The sequence below is a fragment of the Drosophila willistoni genome, chromosome 3R (assembly GCF_018902025.1).
Source record: "Drosophila willistoni isolate 14030-0811.24 chromosome 3R, UCI_dwil_1.1, whole genome shotgun sequence".
NCBI classification, from domain to species: domain Eukaryota; kingdom Metazoa; phylum Arthropoda; class Insecta; order Diptera; family Drosophilidae; genus Drosophila; species Drosophila willistoni.
In genome coordinates, this window is record NC_061086.1 from 14,592,405 (window position 1) to 14,613,721 (window position 21,317).

General features: G+C 36.4%; 1 protein-coding gene across 8 annotated transcripts; it reads left to right on the forward strand.

The window, feature by feature from the left end:
• The first annotated feature begins 1,268 nt into the window (after positions 1 to 1,268).
• On the forward strand, positions 1,269 to 20,679 carry LOC6650219 (very low-density lipoprotein receptor). Of its 8 annotated transcripts, XM_002073934.4 has the most exons (12): positions 1,269 to 1,680; positions 7,308 to 7,448; positions 13,834 to 13,953; positions 14,058 to 14,174; positions 15,252 to 15,374; positions 15,629 to 15,855; positions 16,349 to 17,755; positions 17,820 to 18,018; positions 18,108 to 18,278; positions 19,816 to 19,949; positions 20,016 to 20,183; positions 20,256 to 20,679. In XM_002073934.4, the coding sequence occupies exons 1-12, from the start codon at positions 1,284 to 1,286 to the stop codon at positions 20,286 to 20,288; spliced, it is 3,237 nt and encodes a 1,078-aa protein (XP_002073970.2). In that variant the 5' UTR covers positions 1,269 to 1,283; the 3' UTR covers positions 20,289 to 20,679. The 8 variants fall into 8 exon arrangements, with proteins under 8 accessions (XP_002073970.2, XP_015032249.1, XP_023035688.1 ...); XM_015176763.3 differs by lacking the exon at positions 15,252 to 15,374; XM_023179920.2 differs by lacking the exon at positions 14,058 to 14,174.
• The last annotated feature ends 638 nt before the right edge of the window (positions 20,680 to 21,317 follow it).

The following is a 21,317-nucleotide window of genomic DNA, read 5'->3' on the forward strand; positions in this document are numbered from 1 at the left end:
AGGTTTATTCTTGGCTACCTGTTTGATAAGACTCGCAGCCGCTAAAAACAGAAAGAAACAACAACAAAAACAGCAAAAGCAAAGCAACAGGGGCAAAATGTGGAGCTCGAGCGATCGAGACGATCATTCGATCGCGTGAATTTATTTTCGCTGTCATTTCGCTTAAATTTGCAAGCAAATTCTCAAGAGGAATTTAGTTGAAAAACGCACGTTGTACAAGACGCTCGCTCTTACAATCAGTTCAACGAATTTAGTGAATAAAATCAACTAAAATAAACAGAAAATTAATGTAATGAGATTTAAACCACACATAAATAAATAAATAACAAAAAACAACAACAAAATTGCAAATGGCACGTGCCAAAATGCCTTGAGAATGAAATTATCGCTAGAATAAATAAGCATTTCCCCCCCACCCTACCATGATATTTATGAAGTCTGTGTAACAGATAAATATATCCATCTATTTACGTTTTGCACCAAGATAAGAAGTTATCACAAATAGATAAAATGCAAACGCGTGCCGAGTCTAAACATTAAAATGGAATTCAATAATTAATTAAAACTGCCGGCTATTGATATATTTTTTCTTTCGTCGTCAAATAGATTTGAGGAAGAACTCTTTGAGATATCAAATCTATAATTGCTACGTCAACAGAAATTTATATATTATGTTTTACCCCCCTACTCTACTTTTGTTTGTGTGCGTGTGTGATTGCTATTTTTGTGCGTTTTACGTTTCGGTCTGATATTTTTTTTGCTAAAGTTTGTTTTTTTGTTTGTGGTTGACGGTTTTCGGTTTTTGTGTTTAGGAGGTGGGGACAGCATCTGGAGAGTCGTACGATTTTTAACCAGTTTTGCGTATGGGCCAACAAAACAAGAAAACGTTAAAAAGGGAAAGAGAGAGAGAGAGAAAGAACGGGAAAGACTGGCGGTGAGGTTGGAAAGAGGTAGAAAGAGCCGGCTGGCTGTCGGATTCGGCTGCTTCTTTTTGGCAACAGTTTTCAATGTTTTTGTTAAAAATGTATATTATGTTATTTTTCCGATCTCTTTCTACCTCTCTCTCTCTCTCTTGCCGTCTTTTTCTCTTTCTCTCTATGCGTGTGTGTGATTAGATAATTTTAGCAGATCCATTACTTCCTGCTTAGATAATCTAATGGCCATGATTCTTTCTTCTATGTGTTTAGTGAAAAACTAAAAGTGCAAAAAAAATATAAAACCTAATCGAATTGAACGATAGAAAACAAAAAACCGCTAATAAAACGTAAGAGAAAACTCATACCATGGCCATAGAGTTATGCTCTACGAGCATTGTTAGTGATACCAACAAAATAACAACAGCAACAATAACAACATCAGCAGCAGCAGCAGCAGCAACAACAATTTACATCAGCAACAACAATAAGCAACGTCAAGCTCAACAGCTGTTCAATTGCTTTTGCGCCAACTTCAATCTACTGCTACTCACCTTGATACTTGGCTTGGGCAAATGTTGCAGTGCCACGCCCACACCGGCATATCAACATCAACAACAATTGCTTACTGAGAGTATTGCCGGCAGCAATGTGGCCCCCGTTCAATCTGATGGCTCATTGACCAAACTCGATGGCAAAGCCTTTTTAAATATGGGCTTTAAATTTCTGAACGTATCTGGAAAGATTGGAACACCACTTGGCATAGGTGAGAAAACATGAACACACACAGATGGTGATGATGATGATCACGACGAAGTCAGAAAACCAAAGAGAATGCAATGTTTGTTTTTAGCCATGGCTTGTGCTAATTTTAGACAAGCAAGAAGAAAGTGAGCCTGAGCAAAACGATAGGCAAATTCTTAATACTCTTTACTTACAGTTGCATATTTAAGATCTGTAGTTATAATTTTCTGTAGTTCTAAACTATAGAACTTGGAGTGCTCAATTCAATTCGTTGTTGATCTATCATAGATGAAGTTTAGCCTGGAAGTGCATTAGCCTTTTTTTGTGAGGGAAAAGTGCCAGGTCATTCAAGTTTACTCTCAACACGAATCACACTTGGTGGCAATGAATGCATTTTGGGGGGGGAATGCATTTTTAAACTCACACCAATGCATTATATTATAGACAGAGTAGAAGCAAAAGCACTTGTTGCATTTGCAGCACAGTGGTACAAAAACAATTTACCTGTATTCTTTACTCTCTACATTTTGACATTGAAAACATTTCCGCTACGATTTCCGCAATTTTGCGCAGTCATTTAATCAATTGATAACCCAATCGAACACCTGAGTCTCAGATGTTCAAAAGAAAGACGAGCAGTTAGATAGGTAGGAGGGGGTGAAGGGGTGGTAAAATATTTGCTAGCTTATTGCGTAGAGAAACCCTTTATATCTAGGCATTTCCCAAATCATAAATATTGTCTAGAAAAGATTTACGTAGTTCAGAAACTAAGGATTATCTTATCGTAGAGTATTAAAATTTATTGTGTTATATTTTTTCCAATTGTTTTTATACAATTCCGCAGGGATTTAACAATTGAAATACTCAAGTGTATGAGCTAATGAATGCTTGAGGAAAAATATCTACCAAGGTTGCCCAAAAGTGATCATTAAAATAAATGAAATTAAATAATTTGTAAATTATAAATGATAAATGATTAAATAAATTCATTTGCCTCTGCCTACATACATATCTATCTATTTGTATATGAAACTTAGTTGAACAATATTTTTGAACGTATACAAATAGATTAATGTATTTTATATAGTAGATATCCTATTAGGTAAAAAACAATTGTAAATAATCAATTTGTTGTCTTTTTTTTGTTGTTGTTTTGTGTACTTATACATTTTTTTTGTACTTTGCTCTTTGTTGTTTTGGACTTTGCACAAAATAAATAAAATTCTTGACATATATCCAAATGGCGTATTTGAGAACAGAGCTAAATCCTACATAGATAGCAGATGCCAAAAATAGCCAAGTTAAAAAAAATCCAGGAAAAATTTAAAAACACATATAATGTACATATATGTGGCCATCAAGAAAATATCTATTCAATAACATTTTCCAAAATGTTCAGTACCTAGAACTAATACGAATGGACGAGCCCCTTTTGAGATCTCTTTGATATTGCCCTGTAAAATATATAGAACAAATGATCGCATTTGACAGAATTAGCTAAAAGAAATTATATTTTTTTTTCACTCACTCTCTTTTCCGCTCAACATCTGTCACATGGCATCAACATGATGTCGGCAAGGTCGATGCTGAAGTTCTCTCTATATTTATTTTTTATTATTTCGCCTCATTTGATTTTTCATGCCATTTCAGTTTGGTATTAATTTATGCACAGTGCCAACAGATTTTTCTAGTATATTAAACTAGTTTGTGCCAAGCCAGCAACAACAACAACAATAACAACAACACAATAGACAATAGTAGGGGGCGTGTCTATGTGTATAGAAATTGACGTTGTTGTTGTGTGTTTTAATTGTTTTGTTTTTATTGGCAATAAACATGTTGTTTTGATTGCTCTTCTAGGGAAATAGTATACTACATACATTGTTGATTTCTACACATATAGTCTATATTGATATTGATGAAATTCTGCAACCAAGTTGGGCAACATCTTTGTCGTCATCATCATCATCTACGACATCATCACAATATAAACAAAAATCGCATGTTAAGTCATATTTATGCAATTAAATGACCTTGATCTTGGCTTATCAACAGTTGCAATGCAATTGACATTTAAATGAATTAGTATTAATTAAACAAATGAAACAAGTACAGCAACAAAAACTGATTAAAGATTTTCCCAGCACTTAAAAAAAAAACAAACACTTAATGTCAGAGCAAAAAAATTTTTTTATTTCTCATATTATTGATTTGAGTTTTATCGCTTTTGAATTGGCAGACTTCCTTATCAGTCGCAGTGATAAGTCAGTCTATGAAATATATATATACACTCGTATGCTGAATCTGATCAGGCAATTATGCGTTAGTACATAGAAATATAAAACTGGCCATGGGTTCTATTTCTTATCATAGGCGTCTGGCGTTTGCTATTATTTTTCTATATGCTATTTAACTTATCAATTGCTCAAATTTCAAGATTCTATTGTCTAACATTTGTTTTTATTTGAAATTTGTATTTAATTTTGCCTCTTGCCAAATCAGTTTGAAAGTTTTTTTGTTGTGTATATCTTTTATTGGGTTAATCCAACCAGTTTTGTTTAGTTTTCAACTTGTTTTCTATATCATCAGTTATGCAAAAAACAAGAAACATGTTGGTTTATTCATGGAACTAACACATGATTCCAATTCGACGACCATGAGTCCATGATAATGAACTAGTTCCTTTTGCCAAATGTGCTAATTTTTGCGTTTTACTTGCAAATTCAGAAAAATTTACTTACGGATGTGAACAAACTATTTTAAAAGTGAATAACTTCATTTTTAACCCTATTTTTATACCATACACCCATAGGGTGAAATGGTATATTAAAGTCGCCAAAATGTATGTAACAGGCAGAAGGAAGCATCTCCGACCCCACAAAGTATATATATTCTTGATCAGGATCAAAAACTGAGTCGATCTAGCCATGTCCGTCTGTCCGTCCGTCCGTCCGTCCGTCCGTCCGTCCGTCCGTCCGTCCGTCCGTCCGTCCGTCCGTATGAACACCTAGATCTCGGAGACTATAAGAGCTAGAGCCACCAAATTTGGTATGTAGTCTCGTGTAGTATGTACGCTTATCGAGTTTGTTTCAAATTTTTGCCACGCCCCCTTCCGCCCCCAGAATTTACATAAAACTGTTTTTCTTAAAAAGTATAGCAGATAGAAACATCAAATTTGGTTTATATACTCGTTTAGTTAGCGCGCAGAAAATAATTGTTCCAACTTTTTGCCACGCCCCCTTCCGCCCCCGGAATTTACATAAAACTGTTTTTCTTAAAAAGTATAGCAGATAGAAACATCAAATTTGGTTTATATACTCGTTTAGTTAGCGCGCAGAAAATAATTGTTCCAACTTTTTGCCACGCCCCCTTCCGCCCCCGGAATTTACATAAAACTGTTTTTCTTAAAAAGTATAGCAGATAGAAACATCAAATTTGATTTATATACTCGTTTAGTTAGCGCGCAGAAAATAATTGTTCCAACTTTTTGCCACGCCCCCTTCCGCCCCCGGAATTTACATAACTCTGATTTTCTTAAAAACTATGAAAGCTACCGACATTAAATTTGGTATGTAAGTTAGCCTAATAGACGCGCAGATATTGACTATTTAAAAATTTTGCCACGCCCATTTCCGCCCCCGAAAATTAAACAAAACTGATTTTCTCGAAAACTAACAAAGCTAAACTCACCAAATTTAGTATGTATATTGGCTTAGTATGCGCGCAGAATACATATATTTTAATATATTGCCACGCCCACTTCCGCCTCCATAATTTAGAAAAAACCGATTGGCTCTTGCAATTTTTGACCATCGCGATCAAATTTGGCAGACTAATAAATCTTATCTATTTCTATCAAACTACCAAATTTGATTAAAATCGGACTAGAAACATACAAAATATACGTACGAACGTATTTTGCTACGCGATCCATAAGGGCAGAATTGGTCGTTAGCTAGTGGCGGCGCTAGAGTGCTCGTGTGTTTGTAGAGTGAGCGTGATAGCATATGGCATGTTATAGCATGTTAAAACAATTTAATAGACATACATTTGGTTTTCGAAATTTTAAATATTTGTTTCACCTGGTGTATGGTATACCCAAGTCGGCGAGACGACTTACTTACTTCATTTGGTTTGGAATGAACATTTTTACCTTACTTCCTATTTCTTAATTGATTCCATTGCTTTAGAAATTGTGTATAGAAATTATAAAATTGTAAAGTGCAACGATTTCTCTATATAGAAAATGCAAATGCTGACCATCATTAATGGGCTGACCGAAACAAAAACAACAAAAAAATCAACAATAATATATTCATATATTCATTCATTCACACATTCCACTCTTTCATTTCAATTTTGCCGCTTGACGTCACTAACAAATTCTCTCTTCGCTTTGCTATATAAAAAATTAAATGACATATCCATAAATACAACAAAATATATCGCATATAAATATACATATATATATAAATATATATATATCACATTTTGTTTTGCTGTCATCATACATAATTGAAAACAATGCCCAGCCATCTCGGCGACATATGGAAAATTGATTTGACCTTATTGATTGAGTGGAGCATAGAAATGCTGTGGTGGCTGGCAGCCAGACACACGCACATATATATATATATACACATTCAATTACAACAATTAACCAATAAACAACAAATAAGTATGCAAAAGTTTTGATTGATCGGACAGACCATGGAGGATGTGGGGAAAAGGACATTAGGCAGTGTAGATGAAGATCATGAGAGCTGTCATTGGCAGATGAGAAAACCCTTTTCAAAATCCCAGAATAGCAGAGTATCCCTCTCGTTGTTGTCTGTTTTGTTTATCCATTGGCAATCTATAATTTTTCATATCCTATGTTTTTTTTTAGCAAAAGGTATACTAAATTTGTGAAAGGATGATGAATATATATTGGCAATTGATGATGAATATATTTTGGGTTATGCTAGTATTAGTTGAGTTTTGGTCTGGCATATAATTATGTGTAATTCAGACAGGGTATCAAAAACACGGCTACCTTATGGGTCAATATTTGTATTTTTATTTTTTGCTAGTCACCAATTTTCCATTATGTATGTACGTTGTTGTTGACTGTTGACATTTTCTGGGGTTCCTATGGATGATGATGACTTGTTTTGTTTTAGATACGAGTATATGAATTTCTATTGCAGGCCTAGGCCTAAACGTGGACAAAAGGCAACAGAGGAAAGAGGAAGATAAAGCAAAAGCAGCAGAAGAAGATGGCAAAAGAAAGTTTCTCATGTCCTAGAAGCAAAAAGTCAGTTTGTTTTGAGGCTTTTTTGTTGATTAAAATCCAGCTCATCTCCGCTTTGAACTCATTCTACCCCAATTCTCCACTTTGTTAGTCGTTTTGTATGCAAATTATTTGTCACCATGTGTGGGTGGCTGTGGCCTGAGTGTGTGTGTGTGAAGGCGTGTCTGTTGCTGATTGTTTTGAAGTTTTTTAGCCCTAATCAATTTGTGCTTTTGTTTTTTGTTGAGGTTTATTTTTTGTTTTGTTTTTTTATAATGAGAAAACTTTTTTTGTTGAGGCAGCTTAAGACTTTGCTTTAATCATTTGTTTAATACTCTCTACTCGTCTCTCTCCCGCTCTCTTCTATCCACTTTTAGGCCAATCCATGGATGATAAATGTGACGAGAAGCAATTTCAATGCCTGAGTGGCGATTGTATACCCATACGTTTTGTGTGCGATGGCGAAGACGATTGTCGGGATCACAGCGACGAGCAAGTTGCCGAATGTAAATTTCTTGGTAAGTTGTAGCATACTTTTAGGCAGCGCTAAGAAAATTTTACTCTACACTGGCTTCTAGTTAATGGTTTAAGACCATCTTTAGTTGTGTCTTAAGCTTTTGGAAAGCAAATCAAAAACCCAAAAACTAACTCAAACTGAAAACGAGTTTCGGTTAGCATTTACGCATTGTAATTGTCGCAAAACTGTTGACCAAAAACTGTGCCATGGCAGACACAGACGCTGAGTCGCGTCCGTCTTGAAGTCTTGTTGTCTCTTATTCACTGTACATAAATTTGAAACGCATTTAATAGATGACTGTGGCATGCAACGTTGTTGCATCAGCAATTTTTTCTTCGTCGTTTGTTTCTGTTGTGTTTTTTTGTTGTTTTTTGTTTTATCATTTGCCTCGCACGAGACTTTTGCGTCGCCAATTCGACATAAAAGGAAACTGTGTGAGGTCGTCTGCTTTATTTTATCACCAAGAAGCACAAAAACTACGAAAATGAAATGAGCTCAATGCATTTTTGTCTCCTTTTGGGGATATATAAAATGCAATTTTTATGTAATATTGTTGAGAGGGGAAAAAAAGTTTACTGTTTTCATTTTAACAAGTGAAATTGATAAGAAACTTTCCAAAAAGAAAACACAAAGAGAAGAAAAACTTTTGCACGACATTTTTTCCTTTTTTGCATTAGCGAAGTCGTTCAATGCAAATTGGTAAAAACAAATTTACTAAATTATGCAAAATAAATCATTTTTTTGACTTAAGCCGGGCTTAAAGTAACTTATTTCGCGACTTTGATAACCCAAATACAAATCCTTTTTTTCTCCGTTTATAATTATAGCTATTTAGAATACTTATTTCCCTAAAAAAGCTAAATACTAACATTAATTAGTTTGTAACAATCTCTTAAAGGCAATATATCTTCTTATTTCATCATCTTAACTCCTTCTATTCTTTGTTTTGCATTCTTAAGGTACAAACTTTAACTTAAATTAGTTAGTAGAAAGCTTTTATAAGAAATATATCATCCTATTTCGTCATCTTTAAGAATCTCTTAAAAACTTAAACCTGTTTGAGCATTTTCAATTTTCCTAACGAATAATTTTGAAAAAGAACTTGAAAACTATTTAATTTTTAAAGAGTAATTGAATCCAGATCAACGTTCATTCAGGCTAAGCCATTCGATATATTAAGCATTTAACTCTATTTATGCTCAATTACTTCTCGCATTCTCGGAATTTTTTGCTCACAACATAACTGAGCCTTAGAGAAAATAACTCACTCAATCTCAATCTCATTACACTCAACTCGATGGTGATATGAAAGCTTTTGGTGGCGTTTTGAGTCTACTGAGATGCTGCAAAGTCACTTTGGTGGCGGTGGGTAAAATCTTTTTAAGGATTGCCACTCTGCCACTCTAGAGTCAGTTGGCGGCGAACTTTACACTGAAACGGACGGCAATAGAGAAACGGCCAGAAGTGAACTAGTAATACTACCACCCATTTAGAAAGGAAAAACATACATATACAGTTATAAATATATCTATATATATATACACGTGCAGAACTTAAAGCCCAAAGCGAAGGCAAAAGACGTGTTGAAATGTAAGCGCCAGAAAATAAGAAAACAAAAAGGAATAAAGTGTGCCAAGTGTGTGCGAAATTTGATGGACAGACGACTGGAGAAAATACAGAAGAAAAAAAAAATTTGTGTGTTATAAAGAAAACTCAGTTAATCAGCTAAAGAAGTGAAGTTGACTGCCTCTTAAATGCTGTTCCAAATATAGAACTAGGCTCTCTTTTCTCTCATTTCTGACAAAATGCCAGCGCCAGGACATTTATCTAAAGGAATGCCAAGAAGCTCTGAAAGATATGCTATGGAATATTTAAATGTTTGCCTTACTTTTTGGCACTCACCCAGCAATCTTGCTCTATCTCTCTCTCTCTGACTTTCTGTCTCTGTCTCAAAGTCCCTTATCGTCCATGTCGATCTGTGACAGACAGAGGCTGAAATGTACTGAGACAAAGTCAGAGTATGAGACAGAAAGAGGGCCGTTTCACTTATCATTTATCATTTAGTTTCACATTAAATGAGTTTCCCCAATTTCCCGCAAAATTGCTAAATGTTTCGTATCTGTCGGTTTGTCTGACCTTTGTCCTTCTTCCCCCGAACCGACCATTGAAATTCTCCGTTTGACTTGGCCAGTTGTTGTCGTTGTCCATAATGAACTTGAAAATTGTCTGTTTTGGTATTTTTGTTTGCGGAAATTATGCAATCAATTTGTGCAAGTTGGCCAAGTCAAATATGTCACAAAAAGCCTAAGGCAATTGACTCGGCGAGAGTTCTCCCCCTGCCCGTCTCTGACATTATGGAAATTACCCAACATTTTTCTTCGCCATAGAGTTAGGGTAAGAAGTGAAAGGCAACAGCATTTTAAGATGGCAATAGGCGAGAAATGACAGTGATATCCATACACATTAATCATAATAAGCACAAGTTAATTTATAATAAATTTGTTTAAACTAATCGAACGAAACAACAAAATTCTTTAAGATCATAATAAACAAAAACATTTTACGGAAGCCAAAAGGAATTTCAAACAATGGGACGACAAATTTGGTGTCTATTGTTTGTGACCAGTTTGCTGCACACACAGAGCCACAGTTTTGGCGCAATTGTTGATACTAACGGTATGGCAAAGTTTTCTAATTAACTTTCTACTACTTACACAGAGAGAATTGTTTATAAGTCTATAACTTGATTGCTATAAATTTTATCAAATTTATTTAACTAAGTAGTTGTGTTCAATTCTAAATATATGAAAAATTACCATTTTTAAGTTTAATTTCCTTTTACTCTGATACCTAATAAGCTTCTAACATTTGTTCTTTAAATTTGTGGTTCAAACGAAATAGAATTCTTAATTATTACTCTTTGTGCACATATTTTGCCTTAATATTTTCGTTGGCCTTTCCTTATCTTTATGCCAACAAATTGCTTTGGTTTCCAAAAAGTACAAACCCAATTTTAATTTAGTTCAATTGATCGATTTTCTCATCTCTTTCAAAAAAAAAAAAAAAAAAAAGGAAAATATCAAGGACACACAATCTTAAACTCTTAACACTCTTACTTTAACCTAACCCGCTTCTCTTCCTAGCTCCTCTTTGTTCATTCTTCAACAAGTTAGCTGAGTGTGCAAAATCTGAGAGAAAAAAAAAACAGGACAGAGAAAATAGAAAAGAAAGGAAAAGTTTTTAACTATTGCCACAGATGAACTTTTCAACACCTTTTAACTTAAATTAAACATGCCAAAATCCCAATCATGATTTACAAAAGCTTACCACACACACTCTAATGCGTTTACACACACACACACAGATACACTCACACCATCAGTCTAAACCTGCACTGCATTGCACTGACACCAGCACACTCAAGCGCCGTATTGTATGCAACAGAATATTTTGCCATAGCCGCTTAACATTTGCATACAAATTGGTCCTGGCACAGACAACACGAGGCAAACTGCTGCATCCGCATACACATTGGCAAAGGCCAAAGTTTTTTAATCAACTGAAAAGCCGTTTAAACTTAGTTAAAAAATACAAATTATGCTGTTGAAATTCAGACGGCAAGTTGCATATTTATTCATTTTCCATTCATTTTACTTTACCCCATATACACGGCAATCAATAAAAGTTTCCAGTTGCCGGATGCAATTTGCAGACATGCATCATAATTTGATTTTTAATTGCTGCTCAAAGTGACATCAAATTTTATATACAACAACAACAACTATGGAGTAGGAAATTCTACAATTTGTCCTTTGGGCGCAATTTACAAATAATGCCACATACAAATACATATGAAAACACACACACACACACACACACACAAATGTATATATATATATTTATATTAGCACAAACAAAATCGAACTGAGTGCTTCGGGGCCATTTGACAAACATTGAACAAAGTGAGGGTTCAATTTTTTTTTCATTGTGCCTTTTTTTTATACCCTTACAAAATGAGGTATATTTTATTTGTTAAAAATCGAGAGATATCTGCATTTGAATCTATTCGAAAGTCTACATATATATATAAATGATTGAGAAGACGATCATATAAAATAAAATTTTTCGCATACATTTTTATTGAGTTATTAAAAGTAACTAAAACTAAAACTAAAACTGAATGCATAAATGATTTGTCAGTCCTTAAAAGATATTTCAATAACACCAAACATTTCCGTTGACTAATGCATAGCATTAGAAATTTCCTATAGTTCCTTAAAGAAACTCCCAAGAGTATATAGTCTTCGATAAACTCAGTTAAAGCTAAAAACATTTCTCTCTTATTTTTGGTTTTAGGTTTTTATTTTTGTTGCTGTTTTGGGTCGCACATGTGGCCATTTTTATTGTTCAATGGTTGTGTATTTATATTTGTTTTATTTGTATTTATTTTGTTGTTCAGTTGCTCAGTGGCAAGTTGAACACAAGTTACGCTTTTTTCATGCCACATTTCATTTTGGCAGCGAGCATAAAAAACAAAAGCAAAATGCGCACATACAAAACATACATATCTAGAAAAAAGTTTAGAAAAGTAATCATATAAAATGTTATTGTAATGGCAAAGTTACCAGAGTTACCCCCCATAACGCGGAACCGACAGCCCGTCGGTCGGCCTAAGAGGACGACCAAAAGGCATAAAAATTGATTAAAATTGATGCTGGTCTTAAGGCTGATAGCTGAATGGCAAATGTGATTATGAGCCAAACGACTGTTTTAAAACCAATTTTCCATTAATGTTTAGGAAGAAAAAAAAAAACAAAAAATGGTTTATCTTACATCAATGTAGATAAAAAAGACAACAACGCAATTTACACAAATTTGCATTTCCATTATGATAAATTTAATACAATTGTATCATCTATTTATATATACTTATGTAGGTACACACACCAGTAAATAAATTCATACAGATAAGAGAATGATCAGAATGTAAAAACATCACCTAAAATCTCCAAATTATTTAGTTCGGTAGAAAATTTTAACTATATATATATCTTAAAATCTGGAAAACTAATATGTTTACGCAACTTTCAAGAATGTATAGATAGAAATTTTGTAGGTAACTATACAATTGTAATGTATATGTCGGATAGTGTTGATTAAGTGACTAATAAGTCAAAGCCTACTAGTTAGTTGACAGGTGTGTCAATTGTAGCCCTGGCATAACCTTTGCAACGGCTACAGACTGACACTTGAAATGTTGCTAAGAATGTTGAATTTGCAGGATGAAAAGCATCGTTGCTTTATAAACATATTTAGAAACAAATCTGTCTTCGGGTCAGGTCCTATATAAAGGGGGGCCTTGGGCTAGAGAGCTCAGCTAACAAACCCCCTGGTAACTAACCTTACAGTGAAAAACTAAAAGTGAAAAAGTCCAAAGGGAACATTACAACATGAGTAAAGTGAATAAAAGTCTTGGTTTCCCGACATATATGAAAAAAGTATTAATCTTACACTTTTCAAATTTCTTTGAGCTCTTAGAAATATATAAATTGCTAGAATGAGAAAGTTGTGTTTTTTAAAATGGTAAATTAATGATTTAGTTAGGGCCTCAATAAAATTAGTCGTTAAGCGTATTTATAATTGGTATGTAAAATATGGCAAATCTGAACTTTTTTTTATCAAATTTGAATGTGAAAGGAATTATGTGTCACACATTAATGAAATTAATTTAAATTATATTACTTTCAGTAATATAATTTGTTTGTCGTATTTAATTAGGCTTTTAGTTGAAAATGTGGCAAACAGTGCCAAATTAATTAACAATGTGTTAAATGTGCGTTGTAAAATTTGGGCAATTATTGCCAGTTTAATACAAGTAAAAGCCAACAATTTTTCATTTCTTGCTTATGTTACAAATTGTTTCAATTTGTGCAGAAAATCTTCTTGGAATTGCTTAATTTGGTTTCGATAAAAAAAATTCCTGGAAAAGAGGATAAATCGTGTCTACAAAATAAATTCCATAGAAAGTTTATACAAAAAAAAAAATAGAACCGTGGAATTTGTAAAGCAACAAGTCAACTTTCTACACATGTCCATAAACAGAGAGCCACAGCGCAAACCCAAGGCTCAAGGACAGGCATTGAAAAGCCAATGGATAACTTGGACACTGGGCGCCCACGCGTATGCTACATATTTTTGTTTGGTTAGCTTAAAGCACGTGCTCAAATACATAGATACACACACACACACACACACATTCACAAAGAAATGTAGTATAAGGAGAAGGAGGATCACATAAACAAGCCCCTTTGCTTTTGTTAGGGTTTTATTTTTAAACAATTTCCATTCAATAACTCATATTTCCCTTTCTGTCTTACTCTTTGCAGAAGCCACTTGCTCATCGGACCACTTCCGCTGCACAAATGGAAATTGCATACCAAATAAATGGCGCTGTGATCAGGAAAATGATTGTGCCGATGCCTCTGATGAGTCGCCAGCATTATGCAGTAAGTACATTATAGATAACTCGCATATAAATTACAGAGTTAATAGAGTGTTAGCAAACAAGCAAGAAGAAGATATAACAATTGCAATCCACTAACTACCATAGTGAATGCCTGTCCCAACAATGAATTCAAATGCCAAACTGTCGACCAGTGCATTCCGCGCGATTGGCTATGCGATGGCAGCAACGATTGTCGCGACAAATCCGATGAGGCCCAATGCAGTAAGCAAACACAACAGCTACAACTACAATTATAACTAAAACTCTACATACAAAGCAACATTTTCTGCGTACTAACTCATTCGCTCTTAATGGAGTGGCCTTTAGCATAATTTCAAACTCAAAACTATGTGGTACAACACTCACCCACACACACACACACATTTCGCATTCCTTTCTAACATATGCCGTCTGTTCAGAAGTTTAATCAAGTCGTTCTCTCAGAAAGAGCAAGAGAATCGCTGTATATACTCACTTACTATATGTATAGTATATACAATACGTGAAAGTTAAACATCAAAGTGCTTGTCCCCGTGCCCTACCACTTGTAAACACACACATACATACATACATGTATGTATGCACATTGTATACACTCCATTCACCCTCCAGATGGCTTTTGCCTGGCGCCTGGCAACAGCATCATAAAATACTTAACCCTAACTAACACGTACACGCACACAATACATACATATAGGAAAACAGAAAGCAAAAAGTAGGTAGGACCCCAACCAAAGGACTTCTTACATTCCAACTGAAATTGGGTTAAAGAAATTTAGCGTATATAAAAATATATTAAGACTTTAGATCATTATAATTATGGTCAGAAAGAGGGTAAAATTGTTATAACCCCCAAAAGTTTTCGCCAGCTGATTATTTCGATTTATTTGTTTTATAACCAATTATGTAAGTTAATTAAGGAAGCTTGTTTTTCTTATGACTTTACCAAATAGTTTGCACTATTTAATGCACTTATTTTCGTAACTTGAAAGTTTAAAAAAGTATAAATGTGTCAACGATTTAATGACTTTGTTTAAGTTATAGCGCTAAAGATCTATGGGCAAGATTTAACTTCATGATATTACCAATTAGTCTATAGTTAAGAAATCTAGGTAGAAACTTCTGACATTGGTAAGCAGAAGCATAATTGCATTGGGTTAGGCGAAAACCAAATAAATAACTAAAGTGACGTTAAATGTTTATCCTTTTTGGTTCAATGGCAATGCAAATAAACTCTCAAATTCCCATAAAATTTGTATCTTTTGTGCTGCTTGTTTACAATCGTAAACACATCTACAGAGTCTCGCACCTGTTCACCTGAGGAATATGGTTGTAAAAGTGGCCTAGGAGAATGTGTGCCCTTGGCCTGGATGTGTGATCAGAGTAAAGATTGCAGCGATGGCTCCGATGAGCATAATTGCAGTAAGAAGAAGTGAAACTCATTTAAATTTATAGAAAACTTTTAGTTTTTGATTTTTAGCAATTTTAAGTTTATTAACTTACCAAACACATGAAGATAGAAAACTATAATGAACATTAATCTTACTGGGCATTCTCATACTTCATTTGGTTCATTATGCTTTATCCTGATTATGAGTTCATTTTTTTTTTGTGTTGGTTAATGTGGTTTTGGTTTTTCTTTTGGGCTCCGAATGTGAAAAATTCATTCTCCTTAGACCAAACTTGTCGCTCCGATGAGTACACTTGCGGTAATGGTCGTTGCATACAGAAACGTTGGGTGTGCGATCATGATGACGACTGCGGCGACGGCTCAGATGAACGGGATTGCCCAGTGATTCCCTGTGATGCCGTGGCGGAGCATACATGCAGCAATGGAGCCTGCATAGCCAAGCGGTGGGTGTGTGATGGTGATCCGGACTGTGCGGATGCCTCCGATGAAAGGGTAAGAGAACATAAATTTAAATTTTCTATTCTAGCGAAAAATGCCAGCGCATTTTTTATATTTTTTGAAACTCCTTTGGTCCTCCGGTCTTTGGGTTTTCTTTCTCATTCTTGTACGGGGTTTTTTCATTTTACATTCTTTTTTTTATTTTGTGGGTTTGTGGCATATAAATTACGAGCAAGTTGGGCATAACTCACAGCAGTCAGCTTTGGCAGCTTTTGTTGTCAACGCATGGCACGCATAAAATTGCATTTTTCCATGACTAGAACTCGTTAAGGTAGTTGTTTGGTCAGAGGGGGTGTGGCGGGGGAATGGATTTCCAGTCCGAGGGTTGTAGGTGTAGAGGACTAGAACATAATTTCGTATGTAAGCAACTAAAAGTATGCATCGAAAAGTTTGGACAAAACTTTGTCTAACAAGGGAACCTAAAACCAAAAGTTTGTCCTTTTACGCTAACCGTTTCATTCTCTTTTCCCTGCCTACTCGATTCTAGTCCTGCTCCAATGTGACCAAGACGGTGACACCCTGTTTGCCCCATGAGTACCAGTGCAAAGATCGCATCACCTGCCTGCATCACAGCTGGCTGTGTGATGGCGACCGAGACTGTCCCGATGGCGATGATGAGCACACGGCCAACTGCAAGAACATCACATGTCGTCCCGATCAATTCCAATGCGGAGACCGCAGCTGCATAGCCGGCCACCTCACCTGCAACGGCGACAAGGATTGCTCAGATGGCAGCGATGAGAAAAACTGCAATTTTACGGTTCAAGCCAATTTGCAAGCATGCAATGGCACAACTCAATTCAATTGCGGTGGCGGTCAGTGCATAGCCCTGAGTAAGGTGTGCGATAAGCGTAAGGATTGTCCTGATGGCGAGGATGAACCGGCTGGAAAGTGTGGTGTAAATGAGTGTGCGACCAAAAATGGCAATTGCATGCATAAATGCCTCGACTTGGCAGTGGGACATCGCTGTGAATGTCATGAGGGCTACAAACTATCATCCGACAAACGCTCATGTGTGGACATCAATGAATGCGAGAATCCCGGCATGTGTTCCCAGATCTGCATCAATGAAATTGGAGGCTTCAAATGCGAGTGTGAGGCCGGCTATATGAGGGATCCACGTAATCACACCCGTTGCAAGGCCAGCGAGGGTCATGCCTCGTTGTTGCTGGCGCGTCGTCATGATATACGTAAAATTGCCTTGGATCACATGGAAATGACTTCAATTGTGAATAGCACAAAGTCGGCCACTGCCCTGGACTTTGTTTTCCGCACTGGCATGATCTTCTGGAGCGATGTGACCACCCAAAGCATCTACAAGGCACCCATCGATGAGGGACAGGAGAAGACTGTGGTCTTGAAACAATCTTCAGTGACTTCAGACGGCTTGGCGGTGGATTGGATCTATAATCATGTCTACTACACCGATACACACAAGTGCACCATCGAGCTGACGAATTTCGATGGCAATATGGGTAAAGTGTTGATTGAGGACTCCCTCGATATACCCAGATCGATAGCACTCGATCCCATTGAGGGTTGGATGTATTGGTCCGATTGGGGTGCGTCGCCTCGCATCGAACGCGCTGGCATGGATGGCAGCCATCGGACTACCATCATCAACTACGATGTCAAGTGGCCCAATGGCATTACCTTGGATCTGGTACGGAAACGCATCTACTGGGTTGATGGCAAACTGAACATCATTTCGAGTGCCAACTACGATGGATCACAGCGCCGTCAGATTTTATATTCCATGGAATATCTGAGGCATCCGTTCTCGATAACCACATTCGAGGATTACATCTACTGGACGGATTGGGATAAGCAAACTGTGTTCAAGGCCAATAAATTTACGGGAGAAGGTGTAGAGCCTATTACAGCTGTCCACATGGTAAGTTTCCTCGAAGAGAACTCAATTTGATTTGGTGTTTAATCTTCATCGTTTCGTTTTGCAGCTTCAACATCCCATGGTGATACATGTCTATCATCCGTATCGCCAGCCCGATGGCATTAATCACTGCCAGTCCGTGAATGGCCATTGTTCTCACCTCTGTCTGCCAGCCCCGCGTATCAATGAGAGAAGTCCACGCATTTCCTGCGCCTGTCCGACAGGACTCAAACTGATGGCCGATGGCCTTATGTGCGTGGAAGATCGTAAGTCCAACCTCTATACTATTTTGCATGCCCTCCATATCAATTAACATTTTAATTTTCCTACTAACACCGATGACTTGCATGCTTAGCCCTTTACAAAGTGATTACGAAACCTCCGCGTGCCCTGAAAACCCGACCAAAAAAAACCAAAGTCCAATTAAACAAACCCCATGCGAACTTGAATAGTAAGAAACAAGATAGTTTTGACATAGAGCCAACAAACGAGCTCCGACTGAGCACTAAGATGCCAGCAATAAATGGTATGAAATGTGCAATGGGTGTAACTATATGTGTCTGTGTTTTGTTGTATTATGCATATTTCTGATTGGAAATGATATTTCCATCATATATGTGTACAAACGTATCTCTTCGTTTCATTGTCCTTTGTGTGTTCGCTGCTCATATTCCTACCGTCCAGGCGAATTAATCATACTCGTACATCAAGGCACACAGAGGAAACATTTTAACCGAGTTTCAACTTCATCATTTTATGTCACCCAACACCCACAGACGAAGCAATCTCTTAACTTGCCTCATGGTATTCACAACATTTGCTTTGTCATGGGATAGTACACATTAATCATCATCATCAAAGCCAACCAGCCTCATCCTTGACAGTTTCATAAACGCCATTCGAGAGCCACTTTCAGCTTGCAGTTGCCCAAGTACATGCACATACACACACACACACATACATACATATATAACCGCAAGTAGGCAGCATGCAATTGATATGCCATTGTGACCACCCCCCTATTACCTACACCTCAAACCCCCTCGAACATGCCACAAGACCAAGACCAATTCACCTAACCGCAAAGTATGAGGTTAATATGGTCTTTGCGGGAGGTTCGGAGTTGAGTTGGGGCTTTCTCGAGTTTCTTGTCGAGTCCTTTAAAGTGAAATTCGTGATAATGTTGATAACTTTTACTGTTTGACTTGATTTAAACGATGAAGAAGATGTAGAAGAAGGCCCATTAAATGCGTGGCGTTAACGATGTCATTACGCATCACCCCGAATCACCCCCTCCATCCACCATCCTCGCCCGGGTTCACCCCCTCCATAATGCTACAGGATTTCTTTTATTTTCGTTTGGTTTGCCTCCATTTCCATTCTGAGTTGAGAGACTCAACTTAGCTCTCAGAGACTCAGCTCATCCCTGCTCCGCATAAAAGTTTTTCAACCATCAAAGGCGCGAGCGCGTTTAAGTGTTTATTTGCGCCTAAATGCGCACTTTGAACGATTTGATTGGAAATTCTTTGCGAACGACGACGAATGGCATAGTCGACTCGCCAAAAAAAAAAAAAAAAACACCCAAATGACTGTGTGAATGGCTGGGGAATCGAGATTGGAGGCTTGTTGATGTGCTCTCATCCTTTCATCTCGTAGCCTTTTTTAAATGTCCTTTGTTAGACTCTAGCACTTAAAGCCATCAGTTGATGATGATTTACCTCCATACTCCTCCATTTACCATATACATATGTACATATATGTTTATGTGGAAGGAATACGTTGTGATAGCGTGAAATCAGTAAGGGGCAACTCGACTATACAACTGTCTACCTAATCCCCCTTTTCAGCTTAAGCCTGTGATTTCGTTTACTTTTATATGACATTTTGCTTATTTATACCGTGTCTAAGCATCTGGATTTCAAATAGAATCCCTTTCATCATGGTTACTCACTCTAATTAGTTTATACAAAATTATGGGTTTTTGTTTTGTTTGTTTATAATTCTTAATATGTATAATCAGTTTTTAATTTGTTTTGCTATTTTTTTTTTCAACCTTGCTGCAGTGGCTGAACGTCGCCCGGTAAAAAATCAAACACAAAATGAACAGACCACAGCGCCCAGTCCGCAGCCAGATTCTGGTTTTATAGCACTCGTTGTTATAGCCAGTCTAAGTGGTTGTGCTGTTCTCCTTGCAGTGGTAAGTCCTCGGACGAGTAGGGACTAATGAAATGAAAACTTACAACTATTTTTGCAAAATTTTTAGCTCTTGCTTATTGGCTATCGCTACTGTAGCAAACGACGCATCAATTCAATGAATTTTGAGAATCCCATTTATCGTAAGACCACAACCTCATCGGATCAGGATCACTTCAGTTTGCGTAAAAATCTGCCGGCTCGCATCTATGATCACACCAGTGCTATGGATGAGGAGGTAAGCTATTTATAGAGAGCCTTTATGGTTTTTTTGTATACTTTATCATTACTTCATTATCCTTGTGCGCAGTATTCTCCCGTAATTGGCATATCATCGTATTAAGTGTGTAACGATGGGTATATGCAAGCCAGCAGTAGACGCGCCTGAAGACTGAGCAACTCTATTAGATGTGTAAATTATTTTAAAATTTTAAGGATGTCATTCAAAGATGTCAAACTACATAAATACTTATATGTTCACGAAATTGCATCCTTTAAGGATGCTGTACAAACATAAAACAGAGAAAAAAACATACGTCACAGAGTTCTATTACAACAAAAACCGAAATTGAATAAAACTAAATATTTTAATTAGTTATGCATAAATGACATAGTTCCAAACTGTACATAGCTGTAAGTGTGCGCAAGAAATTTACTTTTAACTTACATAAATACTATATATACTATATAAACTAGCAAAAATGAAAAGTTACTTGTGTAACTGAAACAATTCTGTTCTGAAAGAAACAGAAAATGTATCGTTTACTATATATAATTACTATTATCAAAGTACCACGCGTATTATCATGTTTTGTTAACTTTATAATAATCGTTAAGTGTGTACATATGTTCTCCCAAAGTGAAAAAAAACCACAGAAACTAAATGATAATTGAAATAAATTTCATATATACTACTACCAATACCGCGCCATCATTTCTTCTTAACTTCCAATTGAGTGCAGGCTATCCCTCGAGTACGGCATAATACAAGTTACGCATCTCCTCGAGGTAAGTTTTCAGTTCGTGGATCTCGTCATCGCTCGCATCGCCATCATAGGACTTCAGGACAATGGCATCGTCTGCACCATTAGCAGCAGCAGCGGCAGCAATCACCTTAAACTTTTGATAACCATACTTAAAGGCCAACATTATATTTAAATATTTGATCAACTCCGATTTGGGATTCTCTTGGATGGCCTGCCAACGTATTAATTTATGCCCGATGGTAAGTACATACTTAATCAACTGAAGGTAACTACCTCTACTCACCATTTTAAATGCAGTAAGAATTTTGTAAAAATTTGTATACTTATAAGATATAACACAGCTCGTGGCGACTGATTTTACATAATAAAAATATTCTCTCTCAGAT